We start from the raw sequence: 20,974 nt of genomic DNA, 5'->3' as shown, positions 1-20,974 counted from the left end.
ACTGCTTTGCCTCCAGCATTTATAATGGTGTTAAATATATTAAAAAGTGTTTTTTAATTTATTGGGGGGAGGGGGGGGAGTTGCACTCAGAGGCTTGCTATGTGAAAGGGGTCACCAGTACAAAAGTTTGAGAACCACTGCTATATTCACTATCCCTTTATATATCTCAGCATCTTGGTCCAAATCCTGAAATATGTTTAGCACCTCTCAGGATTTCCCCCTCATCTGACACTTGAATGCTTCTATGAATTAACAACCCATGTGTTTTACATCCAAGAATAACTGCCAACCCTACTGATAATGCATATTCTCATAATATGAATCAGACTCATATCTTGATCATTTCTATATGGTTATTAAAAAAATTCTTCAATACACCCTCAAATCTGAACATTGCTCTAAGCTAAACAGCACACAATAATATTTCTTACATCTGTGATAACTTAAATACATGACTGTAGAACCCCTACCCATGCGTTAAGGAAAACACTTACCATAAAAGACATATATGAAGTAAAATGAAATTTAGGAGAAAGAAAGGAAAAGTATGCTTACAAACTACTGTATATTCCTATTCACAACGTTAGAATCAATTTCTAAGAAAGCACGGAGACAGTGCACCCCTTTGATAATAATTTGAGACACTATCAATATTAAGAAGGCGAAGATTACATGCTAGAGGAGGGTTTGTAAATTTGCATTTAGAGGGTATATTTTCCCCATTATGTGCTAGTAATGTTCATGAGCACAATGGGAGTTAAGAATGCAGACAGTAGAGAGAACTTACTGATTTTGTCCTAACACAGAAGTGAAAAATAATTATTTTTAAATGGTGGTTGCAATTATGTGATTGTTTCACCTTTTTCCAGGAGCCATTAGTCACTACAGGCATCCTATGGACAAGCAAGCAATCTACGGGCAAGTCAGATTTAACAACTAGTTTGAGCCACTCAAAAATAGTAAGGCACATACCTCTGCCTTCAGAATTTCAGAGGGCTTGAAATAAAACAAGAACATACAGATATTACAGTCAGAAAAGTCACTATACAAAATGAACAACAGGTGATATTGAATAAAGCAACTGGTTTTGATAAACATTTATTCAATTATATTTTTGCAATTATTTTACCCATAGCAAGATAGGAAATGTTTTGGTTTCACTCTCGGAAGTATTGAGTTTTACTGCAAAATAAAACTACTACAAACACAAGTGAAGGTAATAATGAAGAGGTTTATTTTAATTACTACCATCTTTTTACATCCATAACATTATGCAAGAGGCAAAATAAAACCTAGCATTCCAGCAAAATCTGGGTTGAGAGCCTTTGGGGCACATCTGGTCTGGTCAAGCATTCTTCTGACTTTTGGTGATGCAATTATTAGCACAAGTGGGGAAGAAGTTGAGAATAGGTGGAGAGGCTTCTAACAGAGCTGGTTTAGTGATTTATTTGCGTCTGGTAGGGACTGAAAGCATGGTTTTACATTTTTGTACAACACATGCACCATGGCAACAGATGCAAAATAATAGCTAATTTTTATCTTTGTGGTAAAGGCCACATGTTTACAATCTGACTTTTTCCAAAGGGAGATTAAAAAAAAAAAAAAGGTATGTTAATTCTGTTCTCTTACAAATTCAGAGGCTCTGAGACCTTAAAGAGCAGTCAATAATGGAGTCATTACAACCGTTTTTACTTTATAGTCAATTTGAAACTAGTCTGGAAAAATTAATTTAAGACTTAGTCCGAGTAGTAAGTACAAATACTTGCAAATTTTGTGAGGTCTTACTTGTATTTGTTTGGGAAGGTTAAAAAAGTCTGTGCTACATCTAAATCTAGTACTCAGGCCTTCCGTATCAGCAGTTACACCCCTTTGATAGCTGTATTTATGTGGTAAGAGGCACAAAAGTAATGCTGATCGTTGGAAATCTAGCAGATCAAGAGGAGAATATGCTCCGGAGAGATTGCCACTTTTGCTTTTAAATCCCTCTTCTGATCCACATGGGCAATGCTGTTCAACCACTACATTAACGAGACACTTAATGCAGAGACATTATGAAAATCCTTTGTCAATGTCCACAGCCCTTCTGCTGAGCTCCACTGCCCTCACAAGTCACCATGACATACAAAAGACTCATGCCAAAAGTAATGGCATGGCAGAGGTTAGAACACTGCTGGACACAAAATGTGTTCACGATCCAATCATTGGCTCAGTGATTTTATACTCCTAGGTGGTCTGAAGGCTAAGTAGTTAACTGGGAACTCAAGGACAAAAGTAACATACTGAGAATATACCTTTATAACCTGGGAGGAAGAGCAGTTAGTGTTTGCACCCTAGTATTCAGGGTCTCATGGGGATATAAATTGGAGCAATGTCTACTTACTGGACTTCTCATATTTCTCACTGGCCATTGTATCTCCCACTCAACAGAAAAGGTATACAACTCATACATGTACTGTAAGGTATTAGCAGTTTGTTATACCCTTCTCCCTCTATCAATCATCAAGTCCAACAGACTGGGCACTACATTAAAAAAAACAACCCTTCAGCATTCCTATTCTCGGGCGTAATTCTAATTCACCCATTACCCCAGAATCTTCCAAAGGGTACCGCTACCCTAATTAGAACAACATTCCTATGCTTGTTTTTTAAATATAGACCCAGGCTTTGCTCATGTCTGCATATCAATATAAAGCATTTAGCACATTCTCTGAATGAATGTACCGCTGCGTTACGTGAACAGTAAACACTTGAAATTCAGCTCATTTCCAATGCACTGAGAGCTACTATCCCCCTTGGAGAGTTCCCTGAATCTCTCTCCAACCTTTTATATTCCCATTATTTGCTTCTAAAACAGTTGTCATTATTCTGAATCAAAGTTTTGTTTAACAGCCACCATTTACTGACCATTTGAGATGCATAACAGCAACAGACAAAGATCGATATTTGTCAAGGTCCTTACAACTTGTGTGATTTTGATGGTATGACTTACTACCTGAGGTCTGTAGTCTGTAAAGAGATGTCCCACCAACTTTGGCTAATGCTAGCTAACCCTTGCAGCCACAAAGGAATGTCCTAGGACAGAGAATTTTGGCTGGTAAATTGTATATTTTAACGTACGACTTCCATTATATGAATGGAGCATGAATAAGTGACACCATCAAAAGACAGTCATTTGGAACTTTAATATTTATGGAAAACTCCCAAACAAAGCTCTGTGGAACTACTGCCTTTGTCTCTCTCAGAGCAGCTATGCTTTCTTTGATTCAGTAAAACTGTTTTAATATGTATTCCAGTAGAAATTCATCTCCAAGTAGAAATTCTCCTCTGAAAGAACATCATTAGATGTGACTTAAAGGATGATCCAAATGATCAGTTCCAGAGCAACATAGCTTGTGTAGCAATAAACAACAGACGCTATAGATGTGGCCAAAAATGAGAGGATATTTGAAAATGCTACTGCCAAAAGTTTCAACAGTCATCTGTAAAACAGGACAGACCTTTTCAATGTGTTTTGCCTTACTGTTAACTGACATACCTATCCATCTTCTGTAGCCACTTTCCCCATAAACAGCACCATATGCTTCAGAAGGTCTGCCTAAGGCCTGAGTCCCCCGCTTTTGTCACAAGTCTCCAAGTTGTCGTTATGATCTAAAAAGTCAGTCATGCTATGGAAATGCCCACTTGAGAACAAAACTACTCACTTAATCTGGACCAAAAACATACAAAACACAATTTTACTTTCTTTGATCACAAGCAAGGTGATAAGCAATAACCAGCAGGCATGCATCTTCCAACAGACACTGAAGATTGCCTGCCAGATATTATCCAAATGCTTCCTGTTTGTTTCTGCTCATACTATATTTATTTTCATTTCAGAAAATGTATTATGGATTCCAGGACATCACCACTTGCTGGCGACAGAACAGATTTTCACTAATAAAGAATACGCAAGAATTTGAAGGAATTTGCCCAGTACTCAGACTTCTGGGGATAAATAGCAAGAGGAATATTAAAATTCTGAAAAGAGAGAAGCACACACAAAATCTAGTGTAGAACTCTAATCTCAAACAAGCATGGTTAACAAATTGAGGCCTAAGTGACAGCTTTACTATACATTAAATGTGTTAAGATAGACTTCTAAAATGAACAAAGCTTTCTTAAATGTAGTATTCAAACCATTCAGTTTGAAACACTGCAGGCATCAGAACGGAGAGCAGGGAGCCTGTCTCTCCTGCACTTTCAATATCCCCTCTGCTGCTGCCCAGTCAGAAAGGAACAGGAAGGTGTCTGACTTGAATGCAAAGGGGACAGGAGCCAGACCACATAAAGGGAAAGGAGCAGATTGGTACAAGAAGCCTGGTAAAACTCGGACTAACGGTGGGAGGGGAGAGAGATAATGACTGGGAGCCAGGAGTGGAAACAGATCTGGAGCGTGGGGAGAGAAAACGGGGATTGGCTAGGCAAAGAGATTGGGACGATGAGCCAGGGGTGTGGTGGCGTAGGCTGGGGCGCAGCGCAGTGTCGGAATAGATTAATAGATATTAAGGTCAGAAGGGACCATTATGATCATCTAGTCTGACCTCCTGCACGACGCAGGGCACAGAATCTAACCCACCCACTCCTGCGAAAACCTCTCACCTATGTCTGAGCTATTGAGGTTCTCAAATTGTGGTTTAAAGACTTCAAGGAGCAGAGAATCCTCCAGCAAGTGACCCGTGCCCCATGCTACAGAGGAAGGCGAAAAACCTCCCCGGCCTCTTCCAATCTGCCCTGGAGGAAAATTCAATCTGCCCTGGAGGACTGTTGTTGTTATAAAAACAGTCACTAACGTCATACACATTGTGAGTCACTGATGTATGATCATTCAGGATGAAACTGTCCATAGAAAGAGTTATAGAGATATCATGCAGTGACCACAACCAGACAGTCTCTTCATGGACAGTTAAACTTCTCTGCAGTTCCTTTGTAGGCCCTAGCCTGCCTTAGCTGGGTAGCACCGCCGATGGGACTTTTAACGACCCGGTCGGCGCTGCTGACCAGAGCAAGGTGACCCAGTACCGGGTGGCGACCCATGGTTTGAAAAACACTGCCTTAATATACCTGCTTTAGCATCCTGCAACTTTATATTAACCTAAACCAAATTTTTTTAAAAAAATCACAGCAATCCTCAGACGACAGACTCCCATAGGTGCTGGCACTAGGGCCCCCTGGCTTAAAGTGGTTTCCATTATATACAGAGTTTACACTTTTGTTCAATGGCTCTCAGCCCCCACACTATGAAAATTGTTCCAGTTCCACTGCAGACGCCCAGAGCTCAATATGAGTCAATATATTCTAAAATGTGACACTTTAAATAGCCAGCTTGATAGAGCTTTTGTATCGCTTTGCAATACTTACCTCTTTATCTGGCTCAGTCTTGGTGTCTTTAGAAGATCTCTCTGTTTTCTTAGTTAAAGTATCCGCAGCTCCTGTGGACTGGAGAGAGACAGCTGCTATATATACACAACCACTGAGATACTTAATATAAACGAATGACCTACATTAAGCCACCTAAAGGAAAAAACTTGATGATAAAATCAATGTACAGTAATGCTGAGTGTAATAATGAGGCAAGTTTCCTCTTATCTGTCTTCTTTTAACGGATATCCCCAAGCAATTACTGGTGTAAGGGTCACCCTTAGGACAAAGGGAGTTCTCTGATAGAGGTTTTGGTGTAGTGCAGTGCCTGTATAAAAACCCAGATGGCACCACACCCCCAAGTATGCATCCACTGATAAACAAATAAAACTTTTAAAATGTCACCTTTTCTGAGCAATCCCAGAGGGAAAAGAATCCTCCAGATTGGGAGGACATGTACCTGTAAATTATCTTCTCACACAAAAATTAACCTGTCCCCACACTCCAGATGTCCCCTAATCTGGAGTCACTATTGGCAAATGGAAAGCAGCAGAAGAGAAACAGAAGCTAGGAAAGATTTAGAGAAAGTTAGCAGGAATCATAGAATATCAGGGTTGGAAGGGACCTCAGGAGGTCATCTAGTCCAACCCCCTGCTCAAAGCAGGACCAATCCCCAATCCAATCATCCCAGCCAGGGCTTTGTCAAGCCTGACCTTAAAAACTTCTAAGGAAGAAGATTCCACCACCTCCCTAGGTAACGCATTCCAGTGTTTCACCACCCTCCTAGTGAAAAAGTTTTTCCTAATATCCAACCTAAACCTCCCCCACTGCAACTTGAGACCATTACTCCTTGTCCTGTCCTCTTCTACCACTGAGAATAGTCTAGAACCATCCTCTTTGGAACCACCTCTCAGGTAGTTGAAAGCAGCTATCAAATCCCCCCTCATTCTTCTCTTCTGAAGACTAAAGAATCCCAGTTCCCTCAGCCTCTCCTCATAAGTCATGTGTTCCAGACCCCTAATCATTTTTGTTGCCCTTCACTGGACTCTCTCCAATTTATCCACATCCTTCTTGTAGTGTGGGGCCCAAAACTGGACACAGTACTCCAGATGAGGCCTCACCAATGTCGAATAGAGGGAAACGATCACGTCCCTCGATCTGCTCGCTATGCCCCTACTTATACATCCCAAAATGCCATTGGCCTTCTTGGCAACAAGGGCACACTGCTGACTCATACCCAGCTTCTCGTCCACTGTAACGCCTAAGTCCTTTTCCCTTTTCTGTAACGCCTAGGTCCTTTTCAATTGGTAATCTATTGTTTAACAGTGCGATTAATCGCAATTTTTTTGAGTTAATCATGTGAGTTAACTGTGATTAATAGACAGCCATAGTTTTAAGAATATAAACCTGTATTTAATTTAAATTTAATTTTTTTTTTTTTAAATCATTGATTTTTATTGATCCTGAAAACAAGCTTTTCATCATAATGCCCAGTTTGGACTGAGTAGACTTGTAGGCTCTGAAGTTTTACATTGTTTTGTTTACAAGTGCAGTTATGTAACAAAAATTTCTACATTTGTAAGTTGCACTTTCATGACAAAGACTGCACACCACATTACTTGTATGAGGTGAACTGAAAAATACTATTTCTTATTTATAATTTTTACAGTGCAAATATTTAGAATCAAAAATAATATACACTGATTTCAATTACAACACAGAATACAATATATATGAAAATACATCCAAACATAGAAAAACATCCAAAATATTTAATAAATTTCAATTGGTATTCTATTGTTTAACAGTGTGATTAAAACTGCGATTAATTGCAATTAATTTTTTTAATCACTATTAATTTGAGTTAAATCGCGTGAGTTAGCTGCGATTAATCGACAGCCCTACTTTTAATCGTTCTTGTGGCCCTTCTCTGAACCTTCTTACATTTATCAACACCCTTCTTGAACTGTGGACATCAGAACTGGACACAGTATTCCAGTAGCAGCTGCACCACTGCCAATATAGCAGTAAAATAACCTTTCTACCCCTAATCGAGATTCCTCTGTTTATGCATCCAAGGATTGCACTAGCTCTTTGTCCACAGCATCAGACTGGAAGCTCATCATCAACCACCATCCCAAAATCTTTTTCAGAGTCACTGCTTCCCAGAATAGAGTCCCTCATCTTGTTAGCATGGCCTGCATTCTTTGTTCCTAGATGTATACATTCACATTTAGCCATATTAAAATGCCATACTGTTTGTTTGCACCCAGATTTCCAAGTGATCCAGATCAATCTGTATCAGTGACCTGTCCTCACGATTATTTACCACTCCTCAATTTTTGTGTCATCTGCAAACTTTATCAATGATGATTTAATACAGATATAAAATATCATAGCGCTGAGAACCAATTCCCCTGGGACACCATTAAAAACGCATATATTGGATGATGATTCCCCATTTTGAGACCTATCAGTCAGCTTTTAAGCAATTTAATGTGTACCATATTGACTTCATGTCGTTCTAGTTTCTAAATCAAAATGTCATGCGTTACAAGTCAGATGACTTACAGAAGTCTGTTACATCAACACTATTACTTTTCATCAACCAAACTTGTAATCTGATCAAAAAGATCAGGTTAGCTTGACAGGATCTGTTTTCCATAAACCCATGTTGATTGGAATCTAGTAATGGATCGATACTATTGTTAGGATTCTTTTTGTTCCTAATATACTTAAAAAAAAACTCCTTATTGTCCTTAACTCTCCTGACCATAGATTTCTCCTTGTATCCCGTGGCACCCCATATAAATTTTCCACAATTCCTGTATTTATATTCACTGGTATATAGGCAATTAAATAATTTATTTTTTTCATGTCCTTTGGTTCCTTACATCCTGATGGACATAATATCCCCGCAGGAGGGAAATGGCTTGATGCTGGTGGACTTCCTTTCAGCCCTCCCAGCAAGAACAAAGCTGGAACCAAGCGAACAAGTCTGAAGACAGCCAGTCACAAGACAGGCAGGCCAAAGAGGCCAAACTTCTACACTAACTGCCCTACTGCCATTCAGAAAAGCAATGCCAATTTGATTATCAGGAAGTACAATACAGAACCTAATGGCTCAAATTAAGGTATCACGGAGGGAGGTGGGATTTCCACAAAGGCCTGATGTTAACAAGGCTTTCTAGCACCTAGTAGTATTCAGTTGATTTTACCACTAGGTGATTTAAGTGCTAACAGGCCCATATGTCAGTGCTTCTCAAACAAGGGGTCTCTACCCATAAGTGGGTCATGGGAAGGTTGTAGATGGGTCACAGGGCCCTAGGCAAATGTACACTTCTCCCCCCTCCAAGCACTGCAACCTGACACGTGGTGTAACCATTGGATGATGGAGCCAGCCCCATGAGATAGGAGCCACCTCTGCAGGCTGAGTGCAGGGTAGGCTCATTATCTATCCCCCACCTCCTCCAGGGCATCCCTCCATACCTGGCCGGGATCAGGGTTGCAGTGCTGGGATGGGAGGTGCATATATGTAATGGTGGGTGGCAAAAGACAAAATTCAGCTGATGGGTCACATCAGTAAAAAGTTTGAGCATTACTGCTATGTCTTATTCCTCCTGGAGAAACTTAAAAACTTCAGAGGGAACATTTCCAATAATGGCACTCAAAGAGGGTGTTGGTATGTAATTGGAGATTTAAAATTATTACACCATTACTCCACTCTTCATAAATTTTGTTTTTTCACAGAAGACATCAGGATATCTACCACTAGCAATTACATGGACTGATTTATTGGTGAGAAGAGTTCCTCAGTTCAAGAGAGTCAGGCCTGTAAAGACAGTCACCTGCATAGAAGCAACCTGGAGTACATTCTTGTCCCTGATACAGTAGTAGGAGCTGAAAGATTTCTTGACTGAAGACTAGAAGTAGACAATCCAGAATGGGCAATAGCTTCCCAGAGAAAAATTATGTTATAAATCAGAGGCAGCAGCTATTGGTTTGTGTTTTGCGGTTTAATAATGAGAGCCCTTCCCCCTCAGCAATCATTTTACATAAAAGGGAAAGTAGTCCTCTCCTTCTGCATATCTGAACTGTTGCAGGACTGTTTCTTTACTGAGACTCTGCTGCTACTGTCTACAAGGACTCCACTATACCACAAGAATATTTTCAACAGCTGTCATTTGTAGGGAGGATGCTGGTTATATGGTCACTTCCAGGACTCAGATGCCCAAGATCCTCTTAGCTAGAGCACACAATGCTTCAAATGAGATGCAAGGGGTTCCACTACCTTCAAGGTTTTGATATGCTCCAAGATTCTCTTTGCTGGATGCCATTTACAAAAGCTGTGAAAAGGCTAGTACATAGGACACAGCATCAACAAACAGGATCATGGAGCACACTACAGCCCCTGGAGCTGCCTCTGCAAAGCAGTATTCAGCTGAAGGTATAGAGTGTATATGTGTTCATACAATCGCAGTCCATGTTAAGTGCTACAAAAAAAGAAGGGAAAGGGATTTTGATGGTAGGAAAGAGTCTCCATTACTTTTAATGAAGCAAGTAGGTTTTTGCTTAGTGAAAACAAAGGCACTTAAGAATCATTAAATTAACCACAGACAACCAAAAATGCCAGATGAAGATATGTGCAAACATGATATAAAGACACACACTCAACATTAATACCACAGGGCTCAGCGCACATGTTAGTAAGGGACCTTTTTTTCCAAAAAGTGTTTGTTTTACCTTTTTTTCTGCTTTAACCGTTCCTTGTTCTTTCGAGCGTTCCCCGACTTTGCCTCGATCCCTTCGTCTGTCTCTCTCTCTGTCTTTTCCCCTATCTCTGTCTTTCTCACGGTCTTTGTCCCTGCCCTTCTCTTTGTCCCTTTCTTTCAATTTTTCCTTTTCTTTTCCTCCTTCATTTTTTCTTTCCTTCTCCCGTCCTTTATCACGTTCCAGATCTTTTTCTCGTTCCAGATCTCCTGTGTCTTTTTCTCTGCTTTTTTCTGTTTCTCTTCCTCGTTTGGATGTTCTGTTCTTGCTTTTCTCTCTTTCATGTTTTTCACCTTCTCTAAAATTGCCCCCTTCAAGGTCTTTGTGCCTGTCCTCATTATCTTTATGCTTGTCTCTTTCCTTTTCTCTTTGCTTCTTCTCTTCTTCTTTCAACTCTTCTCTAGGTTTTCTGTCTCGGCTTGTACTTCTATCTTTTATTTCATTGTCTCCTCTGCCCTAAAAATAGAGTAGATGGTAATATTAAACTACAGCACAAGCCAGTTCCATTACACAGTATCTTTCACCCCAAAATATTTCTAGTTGTAGCCCATTTCCCCCCAGAAATGCAGCAAAGCCCACCTCTTTATCCTTATGGCTTTTTTGTTCTTCTGCCCTGGATTCTCTGTTTTCTTTATCTTGAGATTTAGAAGTAGATGGAGGCTTTCCTTTGATATCCACTTTCTCCCCAGCAAGCACCCTCTTCACAGCATCATCACTGGACAACTGCAGAGAAGATTAAATCCAATGAAAATTAGCTTGTGTTACTTTATTAAATGCAATCTGCATTTCTAATTCTGTAGTTCCCAGGATGATTTTTATGAAATAAGGTATATTTTATGCTACTCCTCTCATTCAAAGACAATTCACCGATTTAAGTCAACTGCTTTCTTGTGCCTCTTTTTTAATTTGACTCTATCCACCAAAGCTATCCATATATGTTGTGATTTTTTTCTATTACTATTACATGTTTCCAATGCTAATGATTCTCAGTACTTCGTCTTTTACCTTTTCTCTGTAATAGTAACATGGATTATTTTGAAAGTATCTACCATATTACGACTGCTACACTAAATATTCCAAACCCTACAATGCCGCATTTAGATATACTCTGATGTGGCTCCATTTTAACCAACAAACTGTTTCATTTTAAAGATGCATTTTTTACAAAATGCTAGGAACCCGATGCTGAGGAGCACTTCCAACAGAATTTAGCGACCATGTTAAAAGAAGCCCTCAAGTGTCCAGTTCAATTTGATCCAGCTTTGAAAAACTACTAAGCAAATAATTTTTACCAGTCCAATTGGGTGGCAGCTAAAGTCAGGTCTCAGTTTCTGCACAACAGTGACCATGAATTCTATTATACCAAGACCTGAGTATATATATACTGAGGTTACCATACCCTTAGGAATTTTTCTACTCAACCTTGCTCTTCCTGAAAGAGAACTGGATAGTTAAAATCACTGGAACTGATTTTGCCCCTCATGATAACTCAGTAGAGAGAAGTCAGGCACCTGAGCTATTCTGATTCTCTGTTGGTATACAATTGGAGAAGGATGACTTTTTGTGGGTTTTCACATTCAGTCACTAGCATCTGAACATCATTAGTGACATTTGCCTCATTTACAGAAACAGTAAAGAGCATCAGATTGGCATGAAAAGTCTTAATTTAAACAGTCCTGAGACCAGAGGATCCTTTGCACACAACAGACCAAGTCTGATATTTTCACAATCATAAAAATAAATAGGATAATTATCTCAACCCCATACCCAGTCAACTGAGACTACTTTCAGGATACTGGATCTTGTCAAAAATTCCCAAGGAAATTCGGGGTCAAGAACATTATCTAAGCAATCCAAAGCCTGTTTCCTAGATTCTCCCTCCCTAATTTCAAACAAGAAAGAATCTAACACAATTGATTTACTGAAAAGCTATGGGAACGGCTCGCATGCAATATGAACTTCAAAAACTACTGGATTACCAAAAAATCAATTTGAATGATCCTCATGTACAATCCTTAAACACTACAGTATTTTATAATAATGTCCTTAAAAACTTCACTATCATTACCCCAAGTGTTTTGGACCATTAATATAGTATTTTCTTTTATGAAAGGGAAGGACTCTGCAGGAGACTAGAGCCTGTCCATCTGTTCTTGTTCAGATCAATGATCAGACTGAGGCTATAATCAAGGAGGGCATCAGTGGATAAAGAGCTCGAGAAGATTAGTCTTATTTGAAAAGCTCCACAGTGACTATAAGCAAAAAACAGGAATACAACAAGCTATATTAAAGGCAACAGCTGTTTTAAAACCCATGAGTTTCCAAGGGTACTAAGACAAGAGATCTAATGTCTCCATTGCTGCTTTTTTGTACACTCGGAGGAAAGAGTAGCTTCTCTATAGTAAGCACCTCCATCTGTGATTTTAAAAGGTTGAAAGATTTTGAAAAGTAAGTGCCTAAAGATATGCTCATCAACTCATTTAGGAATATTCAAGTGCACTGAAAATCTGGAAATTCCTACTGAGACAATGCTTGTGGATTCTGTTGTAATTAAACCGAAGAGTATTCCATGTTCACCTAATATGGTGATGATACAGCCAAAGTTCATGGGCCAGATCCTCAATTTATGTAAAAAGCTCCACTGATTTCCATGGAGTTACACTGCTTTTACATCAGTTATGGATCAGGCCATCTGTACTTTTAGTTATGTTATGCTGCAGTTAACACAACAATACAATTCATATATTGAGTAAATACAAATAGTGGATGAGTTTCCATATAGTTTGTCATATCCATGAATCAGTTTAAACTAAATGGAAGGATGAAACAACTGGGGTCCTTGATTTCAAAAGGGCAAATTTAAAAAAAAAAAAATTAAGGGACTTAGTTACAGAAGAGGACTACACTGACTAACCCAAGGATCTGAATATAGAAGAGGCTTGGAATCACTTTAACTCAAAGTTGCAGGAACTATCTGGAGCCCACCTCCAGAGCAAAGGGAGAGGGGGAGGGGGGGAATCATAGGAAGGGTTGCAGACCGAACTGGATGGAAAAACACCTCAAACCGGTTATTAAGAGAAAGCAGATAGCCTGCCTATGCGGAATAGAAGGGATGAATCCACAAGGAAAGATACCTCTTGGAAGTCAGAAAGCGTAGGGAAAAAGTAAGAATTGCCAGAAGCCAAGCAGAGTTGGAACTTGCAAGGGAAATTAAAATCAATAGTAAAAGGTTCTTTAGCTATGTAAAGAAAAAGAAAACAAGGAAAGAAGAAGTGTGACTGCTTAACACTGAGGATGGGGTGGAGATTACAGCCATTCTAGGAATGGCCTAACACATAAATGAATATGTTGCCTCAGTTTTTGATAAGACCAATGAGGAGCTTGGGGATAGTGGCAGGATCAGTAACGGAAATGAAGATGTGCAAGTAGAAATCACAATATCAGAGATAGAAGTTAAATTCAAACACTTTAACGGGACCAAATCCAGGGGGCCTGGATAATCTCCACCCAAGATTTTTAAAGGAACTGGCACATGAAATTGCAAGCCCAATAGCAAGGATTTTTAATGAATCCGTGAACTCGGGGGTCGTACGCTATGACTGAAGAATTGCTCAAATAGTACCGATATTTAAGAAAGGAGAAAAGGCAATCCAGGAAACTACAAACTATTTGTTTGACCTCAATTGTAGGCAAGATCTTAGAACAAATTTTGAAAGAGAAAGCAGTTAAGGGCATACAGGTAAGTGGTAATTGGGATAAAATACAACATGGTTTTACAAAGGGTTGAACATGCCAGACCAATCTGATCTCTTTCTTTGGGAAGGTAACTGACTCTCTAGACAAAGGAAATGCAGTAGATCTAATCTACTTGAATTTCAGTAAGGTATTGATACAGTTCCACTTGAGAAATTAGTTAAATTAGAGAAGATGGGGATTAATACAGGAATCAAACTGGTTAATAGGAGACCATAACCCGTCATCCTGAAAGATGAACTATCAGACTGGAGGGAAGTTACTAGTAAAGTTCCTCAGGGATCAGCCTTGGGACCAATCTTATTTAACATGTTTATTAATGACCTTGGCACAACAAGTAGGAGTGTGCTAATAAAATTTGCAGATGACACAAAGTTGGGAGGTATTGCCAATAAAAAGGAGGACTGGAATATCAGACAAGAAGATCTGGAGGACCTTGAAAACTGGAGTAATAGAAATGGGATGAAATTTAATCGTGCAAAGTGAAAGGTCATGCACTTAGGGACTAATAACCAGAATTTTTGCTATAAGCTGGGGATTTATCAGTTGGAAGCAACAGAAGAGGAGAAAGACGGAGGTATATTAGTCAATCACAGGATAACTATGAGCCGCCAATATGATGCAGCTGTGAAAAAGGCTAATGCAATCCTAGGATGCACTTGGCGGGGTATTTCCAGTAGAGATAGAGAAGTGTCACTGGCATTACACAAGGCATTGGTGAGACCTCTTTTGGAATACAGTGTGCAATTCTGGTCTCCCATGTTTAAGAATGATGAATTCAAACTGGACCAGGTGCAGAGAAGGGCTACTAGGATGATCCGAGGAATGGAAAACCTACCTTATGAGAGGAGACTTAAGGACCTTGAACTGGTTTACCCTAACCAAATGAAGGCTGAGGGGAGATATGATTGCTCTCTATAAATACATCAGAGAGTTAAGTCCCAGGGAGGGAGAGGAGTTATTTAAGTTAAGGGACAATGTTGAGATAAGAACAAATGGATATAAACTGGCCACCAACAAGTTTAGGCTTGAAATTATACGAAGATTTCTAGTCATCACAGGAGTGAAGTTTTGGAACAGTGTTCCAAGGGAAATGGTGGAGGGCAAAAAAACAATTTGTTTCAAGACCGAGCTTGGTAAGTTTATGGAGGAGATGGTATGATGAGATTGCCTACAACGGCATCTGGCCCGTCCACGACTGCTATTAGCATTTATATCCTACAGCCATAGATGGAACACTAGATAGGAAGGGCTCTGAGTTACTACAGATAATTCTTTCCAGGAGTCTGGTTGGTGGGTCTCGCCAACATGCTCAGTGTCACTAACTGATCGCCATATTTGGGGTTGGAAATGAATTTTTTCCCAGGGCTGATTGGCAGAGACCCGGGTTTTTTTTGGCCTTCCTCTGCAGCATAGGTCACTGGCTGGTTTGAACTGGTGGATTCTCTGTATTTTTAAGTCTTTAAACCATGATTTGAGGATGTTAGTAACTCAGCCAGAAGTTAAGTGTCTTTTACAGAAGTGGGTAGGTGAGGTTCCATGGCCTGTGCTGTGCAGGAGGTCAGACTAAATCAGGGTGGCCAAACTTACTGAACTTCCAACCCACATACGACAATCTTCAGAAGTTCGAGAGCTGGGGAGTGCCTGCTGGGGCTCAGGGCTTCAGCCCCATGGGATGCACCTGCTGGGGCTTCAGCCCTGCAAGGAAGGGGGTCTCAGGGCTTCAGCCCTGCAGGAGGCACCTGCCCAAGCTCAGGGGTTCAGCCCTGCAGAGAGAGGGGTCTTGGAGGTTCAGCCCCGTGGAAGGTGCTTGTCCCACTCCTGCTGAAGCCCCGAGCCATGGCATGTGTACCCCATGGGGCTGAAGCCCTGGCAGGCGCTTCCCGCGGGGCTGAAGCCCTGAGACCAACCCACTGGGCAGAAGCCAGAGGCAATGTGGGAGGGAGACACATGGGGTCACATCCTCCCCCCACAATTTTTGCCAGGGGTTGCTGGCCCCGCTCGGTCACATGGTGCCGCCGGGCCCCCTCCCTACACGGTAGCTGCTGGAGCCAGCAAGCTGGGAGCTGCGCTTTGGGTAGAGGCAGCAGTCAGCAGCTGAGAGCTGCAGGGAGAGCCACTCCAAGGAGCGGAAGAGAGAGGGTGTGCCTGGGGGGTATGACTCAAGCTGTTGTGGGGGGGGAAACCTTTACAATGTGTGCCCCCTCTCTCAGCAGGCACCAGTCGTCTCTGGCAGAAGTCCTAGCTCCACCACAGGGCAGAAGCCCTGAGCTCCCCCCCTCACAGTCTGGTAGATGAAGAATGGAGGGTTGTGGATGGCTCCAGGAGCCTCACTTTAACTGTAAAAGAGCCACATGTGGCTCACGAGTCACCATGATGGTCTCTTCTGGTCTTGAAGTCTATGAATCACATATTGGTTATGTTTAACAAGAGACACCCACAGGACTGAAAAGGTTGGGAACCATTCATGTGAACCACTGACAGTATGATCGTACCTTATTGAGACAGCATTTTCCAATTGCTTGGAGAAACTCATTGGTTCTTTCAGGTTCATGTCCAGCTACAATACGTGCTGGCTTCACTGACAATGGCTCCCCTGTTACCATTATGACAACATCAATAGCCTTCTGGAGGAAGCTGATTTTGGCATCTTTATCCTGGGAAAAAAATTAATGTTATACTTTATTAAAAGTCTATTTAACCTCTGATTTGTAGCATATTTACAGAAACTTTCCTATATGAAATTATCCATTATTATTACAAATCATTTTCATTTTAGAAATAAGCATTTTGATAATGGATAGTTATTGTAATCCAAAATTAAAATATGAAGTTCCAATTTTTTTTAAATTACAATCACTTTTTATGAGAGAGACAAGGTGGGTGAAGTAATAAATTCAACTTCCAACTTCACTTGGTGGAAGGGAGAAGCTTTTGAGCTTCACAGAGTTCTTCCTCAGGTCTGGAGAAGATAAACAGAGTGTCACAGCTAACAAAGTGGAGCAGATTGTTAAGCATAAAAGGTTCACACATATTGTAGGAGATTGCTTAAAATGAAGAGGGCAGTTTAACCGGGACACTCTAGTTACCTTCTCCTGACCTGAGGAAGTTCAAAAGCTTGTGCCTTCCACCAACAGAAGTTGGTTCAATAGACGATACTACCGCACCCATTTTGTCTCTCTTATCCTGAGACCAACAGCTACAGCAACACTGCAAATCATTGTTCATCTCATGTACATTATAAGATGTGCAGACATTGAGTTCTATTTTCTTGAGCTACATATTAAACAGATTAATTTTTTAAAAATGTATAGATAAGTATCTTTCCAACAATTTTGTTTTGTATCTGTATAGTGCCTGGCACAGTGGAGTTCTGATCAGTGACTGGGCACTACCTATGCACTACCACAATGCAAACATCACCACAACACTTTAAAAAAGGCAGCATTTGAGACTAATCCTTGACAATATTAGCTTTAGAAGAGTGTAGGTTTGTCATAGTAAATAGAATTCAGTGATACATGAATAAGTGACAGTACCTAATGGCAAGTTATAAAGAATTCCAACATGAAATAAGGAAATTTCATACCCACCTTAACATTATCAGATTTCATCTCAAAATCTGTGTAAAGCCCATTCATAAAACCAGTCACTCTGATTACCTTCAAAGCAAAGGAAACGCAGTCAATTACTAAAAAATACTGGAAAGCTTCTGAAAAAAACTTTTATGAGCTTCCTTTAGAGAGGAATCATTTAGAGAGATGCTATTTCATGCTGAATTATTTTGGGGGCAGTTTTAAAGATCTTCTCTATTGCAGTGATCACTTATGTAATGTGTTTCAATAAGCCATTCAAAATCTTGTCAATTATTACATCTCTGCAGTATGGAAGATTTGTGCACCCACTCTTTTTTTTAATAGGAAATTAAGGTTCATGGACCCACAAGGCTCTATGCTTTAACTACAATCTTGATTTATTCTGTTTCTGTTACTGCCTAACTTGTTGGTGGTTGATTTCTTTGTGGACATGCACAGACTATGAGTTCAGAGAATTTCAAATTTTCTAGTGAGTAATCCATTTTTCTTTCAAGAAAGGTAAAAAAGCATAAACTCTGTGAACATCTTTCAGTATAGGAGTGCTTACCTCCTTTTATTAAATCTGTCAGAAGAGAATATAGTAGACGTTCATTAGTAGCAACATATCTGTGCCTTTTGCTACGTTGCTCCAGTGGGAGTTGTGGATGCTCAGAAGGGCAGCCTGGGGGCGCTGTGGAGGCACAGGGGCGGGGGGGGGGGGGGAGCACACGGCCCAGGACCCCAGCTTGTGCTGGGGGTAGGAGGTTGGTGGGGCTGGCAGGCTCCCTACCCAGCTCCTCGCAGCTCCCCAGAAGTGGTGACATGTCCCTCCCTCAGCTCCTAGCTCCGCATGCTGCCCATGCCCCAAGTGCTGGCTCCATAGCTCCCATGGGCTAGGAAATGTGGGCAACTGGAGCTGCTGGGGCAGTGCCTGTGGGCAGAGGCAGCGTGCGGAGCTAGGAGCTGAGGGAGGAACATGTCTCTGCTTCTGGGAAGTCTCCCAAGGTAAGCGCCACCCAGAGCCCTCACACCCTCCCCAACCCCTCGCACCCAAACTTCTGCTGCTGCTGCTGCTGGGGAGGGAGGGGGCCTGACACTGCCCCAGCAGCAGCCGGTGTGGCTGGCTCAGGGGCTGCCCAAGCCCCTCAGGCAGCCCCCAGGCCAGCCGCACCGGCTGCTGCAGAAGCCACAGAATCCGTGACTTCCATGACAAACTCGCAGCCTTACTCACAAGCAGCGGTTGCTCTTACAAGGTTTGCTGCAAACAAGCATCTCCTGTAGTATTAAAGGCCAACTGGAATGCTAAAGACCAAAACTACTTTAGACTTTCGCACTATCTTTCATCTGCAGCTGTTAATAAGTTTGATGAAGATGGGCAAAAACTCTTGCCTCCACACATTAGAAAAGGGAGACAAAAGCATGGCACTGCAGGGACGGAGGGGGTTTCTCCTTGCTGTAACAAATCCCTCCCCAGGGCAGCAGGTAGACAGCGACAATGCTGGGTCCACAGGAGGGGTTAGGACGCCCTAACTAGGTTGCCCAGGTGTGAAATGGGTCACGGCCCTGAGCCCTGCCGCTAGGTTGCCCTAAGGTTTAGGTGTCAAGCCCAGGCCCGGGGGACTGGCCCATGGCCACTCTGCAGGCCAGCGGAAGTATGGGAACTAAAGCCAGGCCCCCTGCACGGCGCAGCCCCTGACCTAGCCCCTCCGTTGCAGGGCTCTCCCCAGGCCGACGCTGCCCCCAGGGGCTGGGCTCCAGCCACACGCCCCCTTCCTTGGCCTCAGCAGCCTGGAGCCAGACTCTCGAGGCAGCAGCTTGGAGAACCGTGCCGGGGAGGGGGCAGCGCCGGCCCCCGGCCCGCCGGGGCTCCCGCGGCGCTGCGCAGGGGCTGAGGCGGCGGGTGGGGGAGACGGGGTGGGGGGCAGCGCGCACTCGGAGGGGGGGCTCCCTCGGGCGCTGCCCCCAGCCAGGCCCATGGGGGTCTCCGCCCCGCGGCGCCTAGCAACCGGGTGACGCGGAGCCCGGGGCCGCCCCGCCTCACCTCGCCGATCACGTCGTGCAGGTAGCGGAAGGGGGGCTTGCTGAGCAGCCGGTCGGTGAGGGGCGGTTTGCGGATCACCCGCCCCAGCAACTCCTGCGTGCGCCGCACCACGGCCCCGTTCATGGCGGCCCCTCAGCACCGGCCGGGCCGGCTAGGGCTCCGACCCCTCCCGGCATGCACCGCGCCGCCCTCGAGTGCGCAGGCGCAGCGGCCGAGACCGCTGTTACTACCCACATCGCGGCCCTAGCAACAGGCCGGAACAGCCCTACTGGCCCCCGCCCCCAGCGGCTCCCCCCGCTCTTGGAGCAGCCCCGCCCCTCCGTGCCGGGGCCGGGACAGGGCCCGATCCGACCACCAGTGGAGTCAACGGGGGGCAGGGCGCACCACCGGGGCGACAGGGGCAGGGGGCACCACCGGGACCATAGGGGCAGGGGGGCACCACCGGGACCATAGGGGCAGGGGGGCACCACCGGAACCATAAGGGCAGGGGGCACCACCGGGACCATAGGGGCAGGGGGGCACCGATAAGGGAACGGGGCAGGGGGCAACACCGGGACCATAGGGGCAGGGGGGCACCGATAAGGGAACGGGGCAGGGGGCACCACCGGGATCATAGGGGCAGGGGGGCACCGATAAGGGAACGGGGCAGGGGGCACCACCGGGACCATAGGGGCAGGGGGCACCAATAAGGGAACGGGGCAGAGGGCACCAATAAAGGAACGGGGCAGGGGGCACCACCGGGACCATAGGGGCAGGGGGGCACCAATAAAGGAACGGGGCAGGGGGCACCACCGGGACGATAGGGGCAGAGGGGCACCAATAAGGGAACGGGGCAGGTGCATGCATCTGAAGAAGTGGGGTTTTTTACCCATGAAGGCTTATGTTCAGATAAATCTGTTAGTCTTTAAGGTGCCACCGGACTCCTTGTTGTTTTTGTGGATACAGACTAACACGGCTACCCCCTGATACTTGACTGCCACTAATGTTTGGAATTAAAATGTTGATATGCCTATGAAAAATTGGGTTTCTTGTGGTGCATTATGGCTGCATACACCTTTATCAGCCCAACATCCCAGCTCAGCTGCTCTGCTAAAGATCACCCTTGAGCAGCAATAAATTGGGAATTATTACAGGTTCACTTACCTGTCTCAACTTTCCTTTCTGAAACTATTGTATTCCCTCAGACAAACTCAAATTCAAGTGCTGCGAGGTAATGGAAAGTCTGAGTGAGAATGTGACTGAATAGGACTCTCAGAATCTGCTTCAGTCCAGGCAAGAGAGGGTGCCAAGCAGCAGGAGAGTTTGCCGCTGAGCTCATGAGAGCAGGTACTTCAGCACAAAGAGCTTGGAGGTTAATAGTTTGTCTCTTTTTTCTCAGTTTGAAACAATCTGAAAGTGACGAGATTCCCAGACCAACTCTGCCTCAGAGGACCTCTGG

The 20,974-nt window shown here is 43.2% G+C and overlaps 1 protein-coding gene across 6 annotated transcripts in view; it reads right to left on the bottom strand.

Moving 5' to 3' along the window:
- The window catches only part of TRAF3IP1 (TRAF3 interacting protein 1), a 93,146-nt gene extending 73,449 nt beyond the window's left edge, over nt 1-19,697 (bottom strand). For 3 of the 6 annotated variants that reach the window (XM_074968251.1, XM_074968245.1, XM_074968249.1), the window contains exons 1-7: nt 19,537-19,696; nt 17,514-17,582; nt 16,416-16,577; nt 10,747-10,890; nt 10,141-10,623; nt 5,398-5,475; nt 973-996 (exon numbers count right to left, since the gene is read on the bottom strand). In XM_074968251.1, the coding sequence (XP_074824352.1) occupies nt 973-996; nt 5,398-5,475; nt 10,141-10,623; nt 10,747-10,890; nt 16,416-16,577; nt 17,514-17,582; nt 19,537-19,659 (1,083 nt within the window). In that variant the 5' untranslated portion in view covers nt 19,660-19,696. Of the gene's footprint in view, nt 1-972; nt 997-5,397; nt 5,476-10,140; nt 10,624-10,746; nt 10,891-16,415; nt 16,578-17,513; nt 17,583-19,536 lie in introns of all 6 variants that reach the window. The other 3 variants (XM_074968247.1, XM_074968248.1, XM_074968250.1) reach the window with 3 other exon arrangements.
- Between the last annotated feature and the right edge of the window lie 1,277 nt (nt 19,698-20,974).

Source organism: Natator depressus, chromosome 11, assembly GCF_965152275.1.
Source record: "Natator depressus isolate rNatDep1 chromosome 11, rNatDep2.hap1, whole genome shotgun sequence".
In the NCBI taxonomy this organism is placed as follows: domain Eukaryota; kingdom Metazoa; phylum Chordata; order Testudines; family Cheloniidae; genus Natator; species Natator depressus.
This window is presented reverse-complemented; position numbering and strand designations above follow the sequence as displayed.